Raw genomic sequence first — 18792 nt, 5'->3', positions numbered from 1 at the left:
CCATTTATTTGACTATGGAGTCGACTTAAAAATAATATTATTATTTAAAAAAGAAAAGCAGTATATATTAAAAGGCATATTTAAAAAAAAAATAGTAAATTACTATAATTTTTGTTTTCAAAGATAATTCATTACTTAAAGAGGTTAAAGTCCAGTATAAAAAGTTTAAAGAAAAACCCAAAATTACAAAACAGCTTATAGTAGAAGGCCAAAATTTTAAGACCCAAAAATTCCCAAAAGAAAGGACAAAAAAAAAATAAACCCTAAGAATTCAGACCCGGTTATGACCCGGGAACTAAAACCAGGGCAAGGAACACAGCACCATTGCATCCCTTCCAACCATATGAAGAAATTTCATCGCACAGCAACAGAGTCATAGGTAACAGTGATCGCTAAATATACCATAGCAAAAAATAACAAATATCTCCTAACCCTCCAAAAATGAATAAAGAGCAAGGTTAAAGAATAAAGAGAAAGGTTAAAGGAGAGAAATTAGCATAAAATACCTTGGCAAGCTAAATAAATAAAAGAGGCATAACGTAACTTATTAGAAATCGAAACAATCCATACAATCAACGACAGTTTTATTCAATTTCGACTTTGTCTTCTCCTTTGACTGCTTCTCCTTTGACTGCAGCGCAGCTTCTCGGTTAAACTCTCAATTTCAAAATTGCATGATTAAGATAAAGTTCTTTTTTTCTCTTTTTATTGATTAAATATTTGATTATATAGTTGACTTGGTTAAATGGTTAAAAGAATATATAATTCATTTGAATTCAGTTTCCATTCATCCATCTCTTAAAAAAATTATTAATAAAATAGATAATTATCCAAAAAAAAATATATACTTTTAGTTTTGTTGCAATTCTATTTTAAAATTTTAAATTATTATCAATTTTACCCTAAAATTTATTAACTTGACATACTCACGTGGCAAGTGATGTGATTATTTCATTAATTTTGAATGGCACAAGTATTAGCAAGGTCAGAATTTTATTAGAAAAAAAAGTACATGTATAATTGTAACAAAATAAAAAGTATAATTTTTTTTCCATTAACTCTATATAAATTTTCTATTATTTATCTATTTTTCTACGGGTTGCAATCTCTATAAGACATCTATAGATTTATAGATTTCTTACAATTACCGATAGATATGGATTCAACAATATGAGATTTAGTTATATTCATATTTTCCCCAAGAGATATCTATAGATTTTTAAATGTTCTCGCCAGTTCATCATGGACTTCTACTTGCAAGAAGTTATACTTTCAATTGTCCTCGGTAATGGGGAGATAGAAGAGAGACTATAAATAGCGTCGCTAATTTAAATATTTATTTTTAGTGACATTGACCTTTGACCGGTACGTCCAATCTCTTATTGAAAAATAAGAGGTCCTCTACTTTAGTTAATAGCAATAGTCTATTTCCTCTGTGGGTTAGTTGTTCTATTTTACTATCTATCTTTGTATTTCATTTATTGGAGACTCAATTTATAGGACTAATTGCTACTTGCTGAAGGTAGTGGTATGATATTTATTCATGTCACATTGGCTTTTAGTTTCATCAAGTAATTTTGGCATATAGATCTTTAATCTTTTTCCTACTTTACATAGATTCCCTCTCTTCTTTTTTCATTTATCAAATTGGGCTTGACCATTGTTCAAAGAACTTTACTTTTGCTTTCAAGGGGCTTTGTCATGATAATTTCAAAATGGTTGCTATTTATTTATGTTTTACAATTATTTCTATTTAAATATTATTTTTTTGTGTATTACAAAATGAAAATTCCATTATATATTTCTTTTCCAAGTGAATTCTTATTTCCTACTCTTTTTCTTAGCACTTAAAAGCTTAATATCTGCATAACTTGACTAACCACCGATATGTTTCTTAGATTAACCATTTTGCAATTTTATGTATATTTTATAATAGTTTAAACAAAAATAAAAAATTAAGAAAAATAACTTTAATCATAAATCAAAATTAAAATAATTAATATATAATCTGCAACATAAATTAAAATTAAAATAATTAATATATAATCTGCAGCATAGCATAGCAGAGGTGCTCCATCTAATGCTATATAATGCTTAGATATTTTAATTGTTATCATATGCTTGAAAATATATTGTAAAAAAAAATATTAGTTAAGTGATTTCTTTAAACACAATAGTTATATATTTTTATTAAAAAGGTAGCACTAGATAATTTTTATATTTAGTTTTAAAAATTACAGGAATAATAATTTTTTTAAAATATCATTAATTATTTTAAATGTTAACAATTATTATATTTTTATTAAAAAGTATCACTAGATTATTCTATTTTTTATTATTAAAAGTACTAAATAATGATATTTTATTTTCAATTTTTATTATAATATTGTAAAATAAATTTTATATGAACTTAATTTGTTAAACAATATGTATAAATTAGTTTGGTAGTAAAATAATATGCATTAATTGCATTTTTCTTTGTTGCTAAATATAGGATAGATAATTTGCCATTAGACGTTTTAGCAACAAATAAATAGAGATCGTCTCTAAGGCTTATTATTGGGCGACATATTCAAATACCGTCACTAAAAATACTAATTTTTGTTTATTTTAAGTTTAAATTTATTTATTTATTTATTTTTTAATAAAATTTTAGTTTAGTTATAATAAAATTTAACCAAATAGAATTTTGAATGTTAAGATAATATTTCTATTTTAATATTTAATCAAATAGAATTTAAATAGAACTTAAATATTAAAAGATATCTTTAATTAATTTGAATTTAAATAAAATACCATATAAATAAATAATTAAATTAAACTTTTTTAAATAACAAAGATTATAATTATTAATTACTAACAGGATATTTTAGAAAATTTCATTATTTTTCTTTTTTCCACTCACATAGTATATAGATATATTTAAATATTAGATAATTATTAAAAAAATCACTTACTAGAAATTTTTTATTAAAATTATGTATAATTAAATATTATTAAAGTGACTAAATTTTAGTATAATGAATATTATTATAGAAGAAATGATTAATTTAATAAATTTAATTTTAAAATAATTTTATAAGGAATCCTTAATTTATTTTAATTATTTCATAATTATAAGAGTTAAATGATTTTACTATTAAGAAATTGAGGGTTATAATAATATATAATTTACAATAATTAATTTAAATTAGTCGGAATAATAAATTTTATATAGCTGATTTAGATAAAATAATTAGAATTTTAACTTTCACTATTAAATAGGATAAATCAGAATAAATCAAAATGAGGATGTTTCTAAGAGTTAAATTTTGGTACGCCATTAGGATGCAACTGTAAAATGGAAGCTTTTTCTTTTTGCCGCTGCCCCAGTCAAAATCCCCAATTGGCCCAGGCCCTCAGCCCTCGAAAGGAGAAAAGTCTGGTCAAACATGTCCTCGCCACCTCATATTTTTGTCCACGTCACGTCTTTAGAAAACGTGGTATTCTCTTATTGGCTCGATTCACCCTACAAATGCCCTAATCAAATCGTGAATCCTTCCTCCGGCTTCAAATCATCTCTATTTAAATCTCTGCGCAGATTTTTTATCTCCTTCCTTTGTCCTGCGTTCTCGATTTCAACGGTTAGTCTCATCGAATTCAATCGCTCTTCTATGGTTGTTGTATTACTGGTCTGATTTTCTGTAATTTAGTGTGTTTGTGATGAATTCGTTTTCTTTCTTAGAGATCTGTGCATGAAAGTTTTTTTTTTTTTCTTTTCTGTCTTTCAGATTTTCTCGGCACCCAAACAGACTTATTGATTTACCTGATCGATGTATTGATCTGTATATTTTAGCTTTAAATCTCAAAAATTTGGTCAATTTTCTGTGTTCGTTTCCGTCGAACGCTTCATAGATAAATTTACAATTATTTTCCTTGCTCTTGCAATCTATTTATTCTAGGTTTTATTTGCAAATATCTGGGGAAATTTGGCCCCTTGGCTTTGTATTTCCCCCTTTTTTCCTAATTAGATCTGGGTAATTTGATTTCCTCAATTATCAAGGATCTCTTTTTCTTTTTTCCTTGTCGTTTCAATGATTGGCTGCTTGCTACCTTAACAATGATAATCACTTTGTACGTTATTATTTAATTGTTTTATTGAATGGGTGATGCAGGTTGAATTTGTTTAGGTTGGGATTTGTAAGATGGGAGGTGGATTTAGGGTTCTTCATCTTGTCAGACCGTTTCTCTCATTTCTTCCCGAAGTTCAGACTGCTGACAGAAAAGTTCCCTTCCGTGAGAAGGTCATATACACTGTGATTTCCCTTTTCATTTTCTTGGTATGTAGTCAACTTCCATTGTATGGCATTCATTCCACAACTGGTGCGGATCCTTTCTACTGGATGCGTGTTATTCTTGCTTCAAATCGTGGAACCGTTATGGAGCTTGGTATCACTCCAATTGTAACATCTGGTTTAGTGATGCAACTTCTTGCTGGGTCGAAGATCATTGAAGTGGACAACAATGTACGTGAAGACCGCGCCCTCTTGTAAGTATACTAGTGAGGTCAAATTTTAACATATTGCTAACCTAGTTTACTTCAGTTGTTTACTTTCTTTTTCATCTTTTTCTTTCTGCTTAGAAATTGTGATCACTTACATTGGTCTTTTTTCCGCTTCTCATACAAGAAAAATGGCCAAGGGTTGTGGGGTGGGTTACAGTTTTAGCAGTATTTAATTCTATCCTTTCTTCACGGCTCTCCATATCCTTGAGTTTATATGGTAGCATCATGTGTCCAATGTAACTGCTGGCTTTTCAGACCAGCCATATGAAATATAAATGTGGCAAAAACTCTAGGATGCGTTAAATTCAATTTTAAATGATGGCTAGTATCATTGTTCCGTCTTCAATATGTAAATTATTGTGATTTGTTCATTTTGGTAAGTTTGGATTTGGTAATTAGATTCCATCTTGTTGCTTTTTTTATGCAATTTCTGAGACGAATTTATCCTTTTGAGTACATTAAGCTATCTGATTATAGTGTTTTGCACTTTAGTTGAATCTTTTCATCATGACCAGGAACTAAGGTGCCTTTTTTTTTTTCCTTTTCTAATTTTGGGTTTTGGAAGTTGCTTGTCTAGCTGGTACTCTTTAGCTTCTCTTGATAGATTTTTTTCTACTTCCCAGAAATGGTGCTCAGAAATTGTTGGGCATTCTGATAGCTGTTGGTGAAGCAGTGGCTTACGTTCTCTCAGGGATGTATGGTAGTGTAAGCCAACTTGGAGTGGGAAATGCCATTTTAATTATCATTCAGCTTTGCTTTGCTGGGATTATCGTGATCTGTTTGGATGAACTTCTCCAGAAAGGATATGGCCTGGGATCTGGAATCTCACTTTTCATAGCAACCAATATCTGGTGAGCTCCATTTTTCTGTTTCTGGATCCACTGGTGATTTTCCCCCTGTATAATTGCCTATAAGCTTGTTTTCTTTTTATAGAAGTAACACTAATATTTGCCACCAAAATTAGGATACCTAACAAGCTCATATCTATTTTTCAGTGAAAACATCATCTGGAAAGCATTTAGTCCTACCACCATCAACAGTGGGAGAGGTGCTGAATTTGAAGGTGCTGTTATTGCTTTATTCCATCTGCTGATTACTCGTACAGACAAGGTCCGTGCCCTACGTGAAGCATTTTACCGGCAGAATCTTCCAAATGTGACGAATCTACTTGCAACAGTGTTGATCTTCCTAATTGTTATATATTTCCAAGGGTTCCGTGTGGTTTTACCTGTGAGATCAAAAAATGCTCGTGGTCAGCAGGGTTCATACCCGATCAAGCTGTTCTATACCTCTAACATGCCTATTATTTTGCAATCTGCTCTTGTATCAAACCTCTACTTTATCTCCCAGGTACTAAGATCAATTTATTATATGAACAATTGATGTTTGATTTACCACTTGGTCTAATAGTTTATTTGTCTACAGTTGTTGTACAGGAGGTACAGTAACAATTTCCTCGTGAACCTTTTGGGTAAGTGGAAGGAATCTGAATATTCAGGTGGCCAGTCGGTCCCTGTTGGTGGCATTGCGTATTACATCACTGCACCATCAAGGTGATTAAGATTGTCTCTTTCAGCTCCCCCCCCCCTAACACACACAAAAAAAGGAAAGATACGCTAAAGCACGAACTGTTGAACTTATGTTGATTTTTCCCTCCTTGTATCGACTTTCCTTGATTTTCTGCTGATGCAAAGCTTCTTTCTTCTTGTGCAGCCTTGCTGATATGGCAGCAAATCCTTTCCATGCACTTTTCTATCTTGTGTTTATGTTGTCAGCATGTGCACTTTTCTCAAAAACATGGATTGAAGTTTCTGGGTCATCTGCTAAAGATGTAGCTAAGCAGCTGAAGGTATGCTGGCATAGAACAATCATGTTCTAGATATTATTTTCAACAGAATTCTCCCCTCTTGGTTGGCAGCATTCTGCTTAACACATGCCTTTAGGATTATCCATGTGTGATGAATTTATATTTAAGTTTAAATTAGGGCTTTAGGCTTCCCTCCACCACTTTCTTCCCCTTTAATATGGACTGTTAACATATAGCATCTACAAGCAGATTATTATGTTTGTTCATTTTTATTGAGGAAAAAAAGTGTGGCCTCTATGAGCTATGGCTTTATTTTTCAAGGTATTTAAAAAAGAGTATCATTTGTTTTATAATAGGTCAAAGAAAAAGCATTTTTATGTATGCTAAATATGACCATCTAGATTCATGCCTTGCATTTAGTATGCAGAGTGGAAATACGGCTGTTAGGAGCTGAAAAGAATTTGAAAATTTTAAGTCCTATTTGGGAAGTGGGAACTGGAGAGAAGTTGAGGATATTCTTGTTTGATGCCTAGTATTCAATATAGCGCCCAACTTCACATATCTTTGCTGTTTACGTCTACTTGTTTTTCATAATTACATTTAGCTCATTTTATCTATTTTTTATTTACTCTGATTACAATTGCTGTTACTATTCTTATCATGTTACATGTGGTATTAAGTGCTCCAAATATTGTTCCTTGCACTTGGAGGATAGTCAATGAATTTCAAATTACTTGAAATAAAATTAGTTTGTACTGTGTAAGGACATGATTGAACTCTTAAGCCAGTTAACTTTCTTATCTTGTTGTAGTGCTGGTACTTGATCCCGTATAGAAGTATGTTTGCAATTTGTTTTAAGCTAATAACCATTTATTGTAGTTAAACCTGGGTTGGTAGTTATGAGTTTGGCCCATCATTAGTAGGACTAGCACTTGTCCATTTTTCATATGCAGTCATAAGCATGCAAAAAGGTTTGCTTCAGTCTATACATTGGAGATGTGGTTTTGGTGAAATCTTTATCTGAAACCTTGTGTGAAACATTATTTCCTGAATGCTATAATTACCTGTTGCTGGCAATCATTACCTAGATGTAGTGTACTAAATTTCAACAGTTGCATTTTGGATCCATAGTTTTATAACCTGGAGTGTCTTCTGATTATATCTAATAATTATATCTCAATCAGGTTACATGGGCTTTTTTTCCAATGCAAGGATGCAGAAAAGTAGCTATGTTTGTATATATCTAAGAACTGAAATTGTTTCATTTCCTACAAAGGAGTGAATTCTTTCATTTTTTGAGCTCAGGTTTTAATAGTTTTATACATATTATTTAATTATTAATTTTCTTTTTTTTTTGGCTGCCAAAATTTAAAAAATAATATTAAAGTACGGTGCAGTATTATAATATAAACTTTGGTCTCCAAACATTTTTTAAAAATATTTTAATAGATATAATAATTTTTTTTATTAATTAATCTCTTAATTTTTATTAGTCTTTTTAAATGTTCATAAACAAAAAAATCTTAAATAGGTGTAGTAAATTTTTATTTTTCATTAATCAACCCTCAGATTTTCTGTTGGTCCTCGACAATTTATTGTTTATATATTATGATTTGAAGAATTAAAATTGTTTGATTAGCAAAAGTACAAAGGTTCAATTAAAAATTAATTAGTTAAGTTTTTATTTTTACAAATTAAAATTTGATTGCAGTTGTTATTTGAAAATTAAATACAAACAATCTAATAATTTCTTATTTATACAATCTAAATCAAATGGATTTTTTTTTCTCCTTTTCTTTCCTTCTATAGCAAAACCTTTTTCCCTTACAGTCTGATTTTGCTTTCTCTCCTTCATTTTATTTGAAGTAAATAATTATTTTATGCATATTTGTCAATGGATAAAATTAGTGATCTAAACTCGCAACAATTTTGAATTGATCAACTTCATTATACACACACACACGCATATGTGTGTGTGTGTGCGCGCGTGTGTATGTTTACTTTATTACTTTTTCATCTGTGATTTTCATGTCAATTTAATTTTAAGGCTTTTTTACAAAAATATCATGGAGTATTGTCTTTATTAACAAGTCCATCCTTGTGTTAACAAAAACTCTTGCACCTATTAGACACTTTAGTCATATATCCATTTTCCAAGTATATTCCAACATATTCAATTAGTCAAATATCAAATAAATGACTATTTAATCTCTGAATTTTGTCATTATTAACGCTTATAGTCATTTTTTTAAAAAAATAGATTAAAACATTACTCTTATACAAGGGTATTTTAGTCTTTTTCTTAAATACTGACAACTAGCTATTTGAAGTTTACATTTATTTTCTTTTTGCTTTTGGATCTTTCAGTTTTATGTAAAGATTTGATATCATACTTTGGTGCCGATATTTTTTAATAATATATTTTATATTATGAAATTTTAGAATTATCAAAACTATAATTTTGTAATGCTTATATTTATCATATAGATTTTGTTATAATCTTTTAATTGATCAAGATTTTTTTTATAGTTTGATATTTTGTATTTTTATTTACTATATGTTTTATACACTTATATATGTGGGTGTGTTTGCCTACATCCATGTAAATATTTTATGTATTATGACTAGTCCACAAGAAAATTTCCTGACTTCGCCCCTGCATATAGTTATAATATTAATTGACAGTATGTGCTATCAGTTTGCCAATTATCAGATTGGGAAGGATTATTGACTAGGATAAGATCAACATTGGGAGGAGCACCTTGTGTTAGCCTACAGGTGGCAAGGATAAATGCATTTTGAAGCTAATCTGATCATTTGGGTTTGGCAAAATAAATTAATTGAAGGATTGTTAAGTCAACCATTTTATCTGTTGGATATATCGCTGGCTTTTGATATTTGGTGAAAATATGATGACGTTAAATACAAGCATGAGGAGCCATCATATTGGATCAATCCTCAGAACTTGAAGACCTTTGAGCTCGTGGCTGAAGCGCCACTTAAAACAATTTGCTCATGGGCCAATGTCAATTTTGCATATGGAAATGTTTTAGTGAACCACCATGAATAATTTGTATTAGGATTCGTGAGCAATGCTGCTTATGGGTTGTCAGTTGTAAAGTTCGAATATGCTGTTTTTAATTCAAATTCTCTGTTGCAGGAACAACAAATGGTTATGCCTGGTCACCGGGAGTCCAACCTACAAAAAGAGTTAAACCGCTATATACCCACAGCTGCAGCTTTTGGAGGGATCTGCATTGGTGCATTGACAGTGTTGGCAGATTTCATGGGTGCAATTGGTTCAGGGACAGGGATTCTTCTGGCAGTCACAATCATTTATCAGTACTTTGAAACCTTTGAAAAGGAGAGAGCCAGTGAACTTGGCTTCTTTGGTTTCTAAGATTTATCTTGTTTAGAGGGATGGATGCTGGTGCCAGTGAGCTCCCCGGCAATTTTGGTGAGCTGAGAGATGTATGTAGGTACTTCTGACACAAAAGATTTAAGTTAGATTTCAGTATAGTCCGTTAGAAGTTGAAGTACAGCTGAGCATTGCCTAAAGCCAAATGTCTGTTTTGTGCCCTCTTCCCTTTTCTCTTGCAATACTGTGTTTCTCACGTAGTAATGGATCAATTCTACACCCCTGTTTTTCTGAATCATTAGTTTCCTCAGTTGAGGAACTATGAAGATTGTTTATATGAGACTTGTGGGTCCTGTTGACCTCTAATGAAGGATTCCTTCAGTTTATTTAGTAAAACAATGAAGTATTTTGATATGGGGGTTTGGTGTTTTCTTTGTTTGCTTGCTTGCTTTGTGTGTGAAATTTGTGTATTTGATGCTCGTTCTAGTCTCCGGGGAAAGAAAAAAACTTCTGGTTCGTCTAAGTTTGAATCATTTTCATTTTCTTCAGACAGACCCTTGTGAGATGACGAGTAGTTACGATAAAAGGTATTTTTCCAGATTTAAAAATCTTGACCTTGTATTCGAGAGCGAGGATTCTTTTGATATTTTCAAAAACTTTGAATTTTCACAGGGGTTTTTCTTTAAAAACTTTACTGTTATAAATAATTTACTTTTGATTGCAGAGAGAGCTTTCATGATGTGGTTTAACCTCTTAATTTTCAATCAACTAACAAAATCGAGATTTTTGTATACATCAACGAATCATTTCCATAGAGCTCAAGGAAATCCTCAATATCGTTGATGATTTCATTATCGAGCCCGAGCAGAAAATCCTTTGTAGCCGCAGAAGAAAATCGAAAAACAAAATCAATATTTGCATCAACAAGATTATCAAATCCATGGACGACGAAGATGAGGCTTCGATCCTTGAGAAATCACGATGTGAAAAATCAAACAAACAAGGATGGGGCGGGCGTAGGTGTGTAAGAACTTGGATGGGTACGTAGGTCCCAAGCTCGACATTCTCTCGGTTAGATTTCCGTGTATAGAGGTTTTGATTGTGTAGATCAGGCGGTAAAGTTTTCTGCAAATCTATTGGGTTTTATTTAATGGCCATTTAAAGCCTCCAAATTCACTTAGCCTCGGTGTGTGTTTGCTAAAATCTGATGGAATAGGCACCAAATCCGAGTGTCAAATCAACCCTTCGTTGTCAATGGCGGATTCAGAAAAATTTATCAGAGGTCCAATTTCTCTTTTTTTTCTTCTGCAAGACTTTTACAGTCACTTATTTCAAAACAAATTATATAAATACAAAATATACAAGTTTTCAAATCGAAAGTCAAAATATGCATGGATAAATTTTACAAATTTAAATCAATTGCTCACTTAGATTTTTTTTTTTTTTAAACAAAGGAATAGTCTAACCTAGCAGTTGCTCATATAAACACTATAAATTTTATCTATATTTATTTTTTTAAAAAGTCTTAAGTCATAATCTATTGATACGCCTTTTTTAATTTATTTTTTAAAAAAAATCTAAATAGTTCATAAAAGCTATTAAATAATTTAATAATTATTCATAGAGCTTTTTTTCTAAAAAATTAAAATTTATTTTTATAAATTTAAATTGTCTAACATATTTCGATGGTATTTTATTTTTTTTTATAAAAGTAAATTAAATAATAAATGAATAATTTATTTTATAAATATTGTAAAATAAAATTAGTGTATTATAAGTTAAAATTTTGAAGATTAGAAGCGAATTCTCTTAGTTGGAAAATAATAGCGAATTAGGGTTATTGCAGTAGAAACAGTTTGTAGAATTGTGGTTTTGTTTGTGGGGAGATTTTGAGTTTTTAAAAAATTTATTAATTTATTTCTATTTTAAAATTATTCAATTAAATTGTTTTTATTTATAAAATTAAATTATTTAATAATTTATTAAAACAATTATCAGTCAAATTATTTTGAAATTAATTAGCATGAATATTTAATTTATCTGTACTAAATAATATATATATATATATATAAAATTATGTAAACTAAATAATAAAAATATTTAAAGTAGGTTAATGAATTTTTAATAAAAGGATTAAAAATTTTAATTTTATAAAATATATAGATATTTTAATTGTATAATTTTTAAATATGGACTGATTAATTAATTTTTTTAAAAAATTCATAAGCCTAATAATAACTTTTCTCTTATTTATTTTGAGATAAAGAAAAATTATTTAAATATTACTTCCTCCTTCACTTTACTTTCCTATATATATTAAAAAAATATAATTTTTTAATTATACTCGTGTTAAAAAATATTAAATTTTATTAAAAATAAAGTAATATTTTGAATATTCATTTTAAAAAATAACACTTATTCTCTCTCAGTTTTATAATTTTTTATTTATTTTACTTTTTTATATATATTTAAAAAAATAATTTTTTTATTAACTATTTAATTATATTTATTTTAAAAATATTAAATTTTATTGAATATTAAAAGATGTTTTAAAAAAATTTTAAAAATAAAATAAAATAAAATTATAATAGTTAATTTATGTATTATTATAATATAAAAAAATTAGACAATAATTTTATAAAAAAATTGATAAAATTTATGATATAGAAAAAGTAATAAGAGGTTTGAAAAATAAATAAAATAAATAGCAAGATTTTGTACTCTTGAAAAATAAGCGGTTTCCCAAGAAAATCATTTCCTCCCTTGTGCGGCTAAGCTTTATCCTAGATTTTCAAACGTTGGTCGGTTGATAGCCTATGTTCGCTGCCGGCGGTTTCAGTGGTGGTTTTCTACTCTTGAATTCTCAGCCCAATGAATATAGAAATTAAAAAAAAAAAAAAAAAACCTTAATAGCATCAAGTTGATCTATGTTAATGACGAATGGATGAATTATTTAAATAATTTTAAAATGTATTTTTACCGTATTGTCCTTTTGAATTTCTCAGCATGTTTATCTTAAAAAACGCAAAAGATCTAATTGATGCGTAGTAGTACTATTAAATCAAAAGTATGATTTACTAAAAAAAATTAACAGTGCGACAACAATTGAAAATCGTTACAAAAAAAATTTTATTTTTATTATATATAATAATATATTTTATAAATAATTTATTTTATATTTTAATAATATATAATTGGTATAAAAAAGCAAGTATTGAAAATCCAAAAGCAAGTAAGCAAAGTTCCGAATTTGCAATACCCATAGGATACTCTAAATATGATGGGACACTGGTGCACTCCCAGGTTGCACCCAAAAAGCTTGTAATTTTGTGTCACTGTCTCTTCATCTATACTTTGTCTTATTAAATCAGCCCTTTCTTTAAAATTAGCAAATGCTGTATTGTGCTTTGGAAACTCACCATTAATGGTCCTCAAAAGAAAGCTCTAATGGGTGCCTGTCACCACCGCCACCACTGACCACCACTGGAATGAGATGAGATGAGATGAAATGACTCTCAATTTGCTTTTGAAATTTGCAAAGAGCAAAGTGATTATGGGTACAGCCAAAGAGACTGCTAAAGGAAAAGTTATTGATATATTGTAAGCTTTTTTCATTACCTTTTGAGCATATTCTTTATAGCAATAATTCCAATCACAACCTTAGTTTCCCATTTCCCAACAGATAAATTCATCAACACTTTCTCTACTTTACCTAGAAGCTTTCATGCTGCATGATGTTTATGTAATATATATATCCGAGTAATCACTTGAGAAGGTTTAAGAGACTTAGACTTCCGATTAAAAGAATTCAGAAAGAATCATTTATAATTTAAAATAATAGAAAGTATAACTTTCATAATTAAAAATAAATTCTAGAACTTACTATCATACTTTTTTAAAAAATTTACTAAGTATTATTCATTTATTTTATGATAGTAATTAATTTTTATAATTATTAAATAGATATTTTGAAAATAATTATTTAATTTTAATTATAAAAATATTGTAATATGTTTTTTTTATTATATGAAAACCATTATATTTCATTTAGAAAACCATTACAAAAATCATATTAATAATAAAAAAAAGTGGGACATGTGGTTGCGTCCCTGCCTCAAAGGACCAAGATGACGAATTATTGAGGCTTATTTATTTATTTATTTGGTTTTGGCGAAGATTATTGGGGCCTTATCTAATGTGAAAGTTAGATATTAGAATAGAACATTTGCTTAAACCTCAACCACACACGTGGACAGTTTCATGATGATTTGCTTGATTGATTGTGCATGTCACAGCCGACCATGCGATTCTTCAAATCTTATTTAGGTTTTTTTTTTTTAAAGACAATATTATATTCATTAAGAAAGGTACAATCGTCCATAAAATACAATAATAAGTCTACAATCTTCGAGCACTACAAATAAGAAGAAATTTTGAAGTTCAAAAAGGAAGAAAGTCCAAATTATAACGAAAATTCTAAAATTCATACACTAACTACTTGATTGAACTTTAACCCAACAAGCTTTCTGATGACCGCTGGATTTCACTATTTCTGACCAAGATCAGAACCACAATAACAATCCATGACCTGAAAGCTTTTAAATCTCCCGCGTGAACTAGGTCCAGCCCGCCCAGTCTTAAGACCGGGCCCCATTCAGATTTCTCAATCAGGTCGGCTCTGCCTTTCCCAGCCCAAAGATCAGACTTCCTCTAATCTCAGCCTTAATCTCCTCTTCCAGCCCAGTCCAGAAGAAGAAAGGTGGCCAGTCCATCTGCTTGGTGGGTCCCCTAGCATGCGTGCTAGAGGAGAATTAAATGGCCGGTACGCATGGAACAGAGATCTGATAATCTCGTATGTCCGTATCAGTATGGCAGAGACAGGTGGCCCAATAAAAACAATGCCGTTATACATCACTGACAGACAGAAGAAAGGAATAAAAGGGGAAGAACACCCTCCTCTCAGACTAAGCTTACAGAACGCTTTGTAAACCCTATTTTTTCTGGATCTCAGATCATCAATTGGTGCCGTCTGTGGGAAACGAAGGAGATCTTTTCATCGCCGGAGTTCCACTCTTACAAAATCCACTGAGATCCACGATGGCTAACCATAATGAAAACAACCTTGTAAACACTCCCAATGACCTGAGCTCTGTCCAAGAGGGGCAACAGTTCTCTTTCTCTAGCCCCACAACCCCAAACAACCAAACAACAATCCCCTTCAACCCCTCACCGAGTTTGGCAGGGAATGCACCCGGAGCTGCCCTATCCAACCAGGACCTCCAAGCCATGGCTCTTCAACTACAAAACACCGCCCACTGGCTGGGGCATATGATGCAACAGAGGGGCCTTAGCACCCCAATGAATGTGACGCCAGTAGTAGAAGAATCCCGAACCAATGAACCCCAGCCCACCTTCAACCACCCCCAAGCCATCAGCCAAGAAACAGGAGGAGAAGATGAACCGGAAGCTAGAGTTCGTGGAAGAAGGGTGAGGGAGCTTATAGAGAACGACGAGGCAGACAGTTATTCTGTCGGAACAACCAAAAGAACGGGAAGTGAAGCTGGGGAGGAAGAATACCGTCTGGAGAAGAGACCCAGACAAGAGGAAGAAAGTGTAGATCAAAAGCTGCAGAAACCGAGAGAACAGCTCTTAGCTGAACTGGGAGCGAAGGATCCCAACCAAGCCCTCTTGCCCACCTCTTCACCTTTCTCGAAGTGGGTGCAGCGAGAGATCGTTCCCAAAAAGTTTATGATGCCACCCATGGCGGCTTACGACGGAGCGGGAAACCCGAAGGAGCACGTCTTGAACTATAAGTCTTTCATGGAGTTGTAGACTTTATCAGATGCCTTGATGTGCAAGGTATTTCCAACGACCCTCTCAGGACCAGCACGGGCATGGTTTAACAGTCTGGAGGCGGGAAGTATCAGGAGCTTTGGAGATTTAGCCAACGCCTTCGTCAGCCGGTTCATAACCGGAGTCCCAGCTGACAGGAAGACCAGTTATCTGGAGACAGTCAGGCAGGAAAGGGACGAATCATTAAGGGAATATGTTGCCCGTTTTAATATGGAAGCCTTACAGATCTCCGAGCTGGATGAGGGGAGAGCGGTGGAGGCCATGCAGAAGGGGACGACCTCCCCTGAGTTTTTCAGTTCGTTAAGCAGAAAGCACCCCACCACGCTGGCAGAGCTGATGAAGAGGGCGGAGAAATATATAAGGTAGTATGACGCCTTAGTGACAAGTAGATTCGCCAAGGGGGCGAAAGACAGAGGAAAAGCCCCTGAAGAAAGGAGATCGGAGAGGCATGAGAAGAAACAGGGCAAGAAACCTGAGCCCTACAGGCAGCCCTGGGACAGGAGAGACCAGAGACCTTTCCCTCCTTGGGTTCCAGAACAAAAGCCATTCCCTCCGCGTATCCCGGAGAATCTCACCCCGCTCAATGCGTCCAGAGCCGAGGTGCTTATGGCTGTTCAGGATAAGGAGTTCCTACAATGGCCCAGGCCTATGAGGGCAGAAGCAGATCAACGAAATCCTGACAAGTATTGTCAGTATCATCGCACCCATGGCCATGACACCAACAACTGCTACCAGCTGATCAGTGAGATTAAAAGGTTGATAAAGAGGGGACACCTCAGGAACTTCGTGAAGAAGCCGGAGGGACAAAGGCCTCAGCCAAACCCAACAGCACAAACACCCAGGAGAACGGGAGCAGGGCCGGTGAATGATGGCTCTAGCGGAACCATCAACATGATCGTGGGAGGAACCGGAGGTCGGATGAGCCGAAGGGGAAAGAAGAGAGGCTGAGATGGGGAGAGCAGCAGCGCCGAAGTCATGCAGGTAGTTGAGCACTCTCCAGTAACTATCACATTCTCTCCGGAGGATGTCCAGGGTGTTCAGATGCCTCATGACGACGCCCTTGTTATTGAAGCCGTCATCTACAACTACCGGGTTAAGAAGATCTTGGTGGATGACGGAAGTAAGGTGAACTTGCTGCCGTACAGGGTCTTTCAGCAGATGGGAATCCCAGAGGAGCAATTGGTTTGGGATCAAGCCCCAGTCAAAGGGATCGAGGGAGTCCCAGTACCCGTGGAAGGGAAAGTAAAACTGGCCCTCACTCTAGGAGAGGCACCAAGGACTCGCACTCATTATGCGGTGTTCTTAGTAGTCAAACTCCCCTTGAGCTACAACACAATATTGGGATGACCTGCGCTGTTCGACTTTGAGGCCGTAACCAGCATCAGGTATCTGGCTGGAAAATTCCTGACTGAAGCGGGAGTGGGGGTAGTCAAAGGAAGCCAGGAGGAAGCAAGAGCAGTGTACCTGGCCACGATATCAGAGCCGAGCTCGGTAGGGGAGAAGCTCAACTCAGAAGTTCTGGAGGTTCGAGATGAGAAAAAAGAGGCCAGAACAGAGCCGGTTGGAGAGCTGGAGACCTTTCCCTTATTAGAGGCAAAGACAGATAAGGTCTTCAGTCTTAACGCCAGCCTCATTGAAGAACAGAAAATGGAAGTCATGGCCCTGATCCGAGGTCATGCTTCAAGCTTCGCCTGGAAGCCTTCTGACATGCTCGGGATTGACCCCAGAGTGATGACACATAAGTTGAATGTCCTCCCAGAGGCCAGGCCGGTAAAGCAGAAGAAGAGGGTAGCAGGAAGGGAGAAGCAGCAAGCCACCAGGGAGGAGGTACAGAAGTTAGAAGAGGCAGGGTTTATTAGAGAGGTCATGTACCCACAATGGCTAGCAAATCCTGTATTAGTCAAAAAAGCCAATGGCAAATATATGATGTGTATAGATTTTACAGACCTCAACCAAGCGTGTCCCAAAGATTGTTACCCCCTCCCTGATATTAATAAAATGGTCGACTCTACGGCCGAATTTGATTACATGTCGTCTTTGGATGCTATGTCTGGTTATCATCAAATTCCAATGGACAGGTCGGATGAAGAAAAAACCTCGTTCATAACGGAAGATGGGACCTACTGCTATAAAGCCATGCCTTTCGGGCTGAAGAATACCGGGGCAACATATCAAAGATTGATGAATAAAATCTTCAAGGATCAGATCGGCAGGAATGTCGAAGTATATGTGGATGATATCGTGGTGAAGAGTCCGACTTTTCAGCAGCACTTGGTGGATCTGAGGGAGGTGTTTGAGGTGCTAGAGCAGTACAGAATGAGGCTGAACCCAGCGAAGTGTGCCTTCTTTATCAGGGGAGGAAAATTCCTGGGATACATGGTGAGTGGGAAAGGCATTGAGCCCAATCCGGAGAAAGTGGAAGCTATCCTGAATATGCTCGAGTCGACCTGCGTGAGGGATATCCAAAGACTTACAGGAAGAGTGGTGGCGTTCAATCGCTTCATGTCGAGGTCGGCAGAAAGATGCTTGCCGTTCTTTAAGAAGTTGAGAAAAGTGTCGAACTTCAAATGGACCGAAGATTGCCGAGAAGCTTTCAAAGAGCTCAAAAGCTATCTCAGCTCGCCCTATGTACTTAGCAGCCCACTGGAAGGGGAAGAGCTCCTGATTTATTTGGCAGCCTCTGGGCAAGCAGTCAGTGCAGTGTTGGTAAGAGTAGAAGAGGGAGAACAGAAACCAGTGTTTTATGTCAGCAAGGTGCTTAAAGACGCCGAGATCAGATACCTGAACATCAAGAAGATGGCCTATGCTCTGTTGCTGGTAGTCAGGAAATTCAGGGTCTATCTAGAAAGCCACCAGGGGGTAGTGATGATAGACCAACCGTTGAAGAAGATTCTCCATAGGCCAGAAACATCAGGTCGGATGCTTGCCTGGTCCATCGAGATCAGTCCCTACTGTTTAGAATACCGACCTCGGACCACCATAAAATCTCAAGCCTTGGCTGATTTCATAGCAGAATGCTCGTTCAATGAAGAACGAAGGGAATCGGGTCAGTCATCTTTGGAAGCATTGGGAAATGAGAGAGATGGGCAATTCTCTCAAGAATTCAGTTGGAAACTGTATGTGGATGGAGCATAAGGCGCTGGGGGCAGTGGCGCTGGAATAATGTTGAAGGGACCTGAAGAATTTCAGGTTTGCTACGCCTTACGCCTGGAATTCAAGGCCTCTAATAAT

At 34.1% G+C, this 18792-nt stretch overlaps 2 protein-coding genes across 2 annotated transcripts; both read left to right on the top strand.

Moving 5' to 3' along the window:
• The first annotated feature begins 3479 nt into the window (after positions 1-3479).
• Positions 3480-10122, top strand: LOC110611330 (protein transport protein Sec61 subunit alpha). Its single transcript, XM_021751585.2, has 7 exons — positions 3480-3623; positions 4155-4528; positions 5167-5394; positions 5539-5893; positions 5969-6096; positions 6257-6392; positions 9511-10122. The coding sequence occupies exons 2-7, from the start codon at positions 4185-4187 to the stop codon at positions 9748-9750; spliced, it is 1431 nt and encodes a 476-aa protein (XP_021607277.1). The 5' UTR covers positions 3480-3623; positions 4155-4184; the 3' UTR covers positions 9751-10122.
• Positions 10123-16167: 6045 nt separating this feature from the next.
• Positions 16168-16908, top strand: LOC122723298. Its single transcript, XM_043955086.1, has 2 exons — positions 16168-16458; positions 16594-16908. Exons 1-2 carry the CDS (start codon positions 16168-16170, stop codon positions 16906-16908), a joined length of 606 nt encoding a protein of 201 aa, XP_043811021.1.
• The last annotated feature ends 1884 nt before the right edge of the window (positions 16909-18792 follow it).

Source organism: Manihot esculenta, chromosome 3 (assembly GCF_001659605.2).
Source record: "Manihot esculenta cultivar AM560-2 chromosome 3, M.esculenta_v8, whole genome shotgun sequence".
In the NCBI taxonomy this organism is placed as follows: Eukaryota; Viridiplantae; Streptophyta; class Magnoliopsida; order Malpighiales; family Euphorbiaceae; genus Manihot; species Manihot esculenta.
This window is presented reverse-complemented; position numbering and strand designations above follow the sequence as displayed.

Bases quoted from the DNA above. Each gene is read 5' to 3' on its own strand.
- LOC122723298 (XM_043955086.1), top strand. From the start codon at position 16,168: ATGGCTGTTCAGGATAAGGAGTTCCTACAATGGCCCAGGCCTATGAGG. The intron at 16,459-16,593 runs GTGGGAGGAACC...GAGGATGTCCAG, and splicing joins GCGGAACCATCAACATGATC to GGTGTTCAGATGCCTCATGA.
- LOC110611330 (XM_021751585.2), top strand. From the start codon at position 4,185: ATGGGAGGTGGATTTAGGGTTCTTCATCTTGTCAGACCGTTTCTCTCA. The intron at 5,395-5,538 runs GTGAGCTCCATT...TCTATTTTTCAG, and splicing joins TTCATAGCAACCAATATCTG to TGAAAACATCATCTGGAAAG. The intron at 6,393-9,510 runs GTATGCTGGCAT...TCTCTGTTGCAG, and splicing joins ATGTAGCTAAGCAGCTGAAG to GAACAACAAATGGTTATGCC.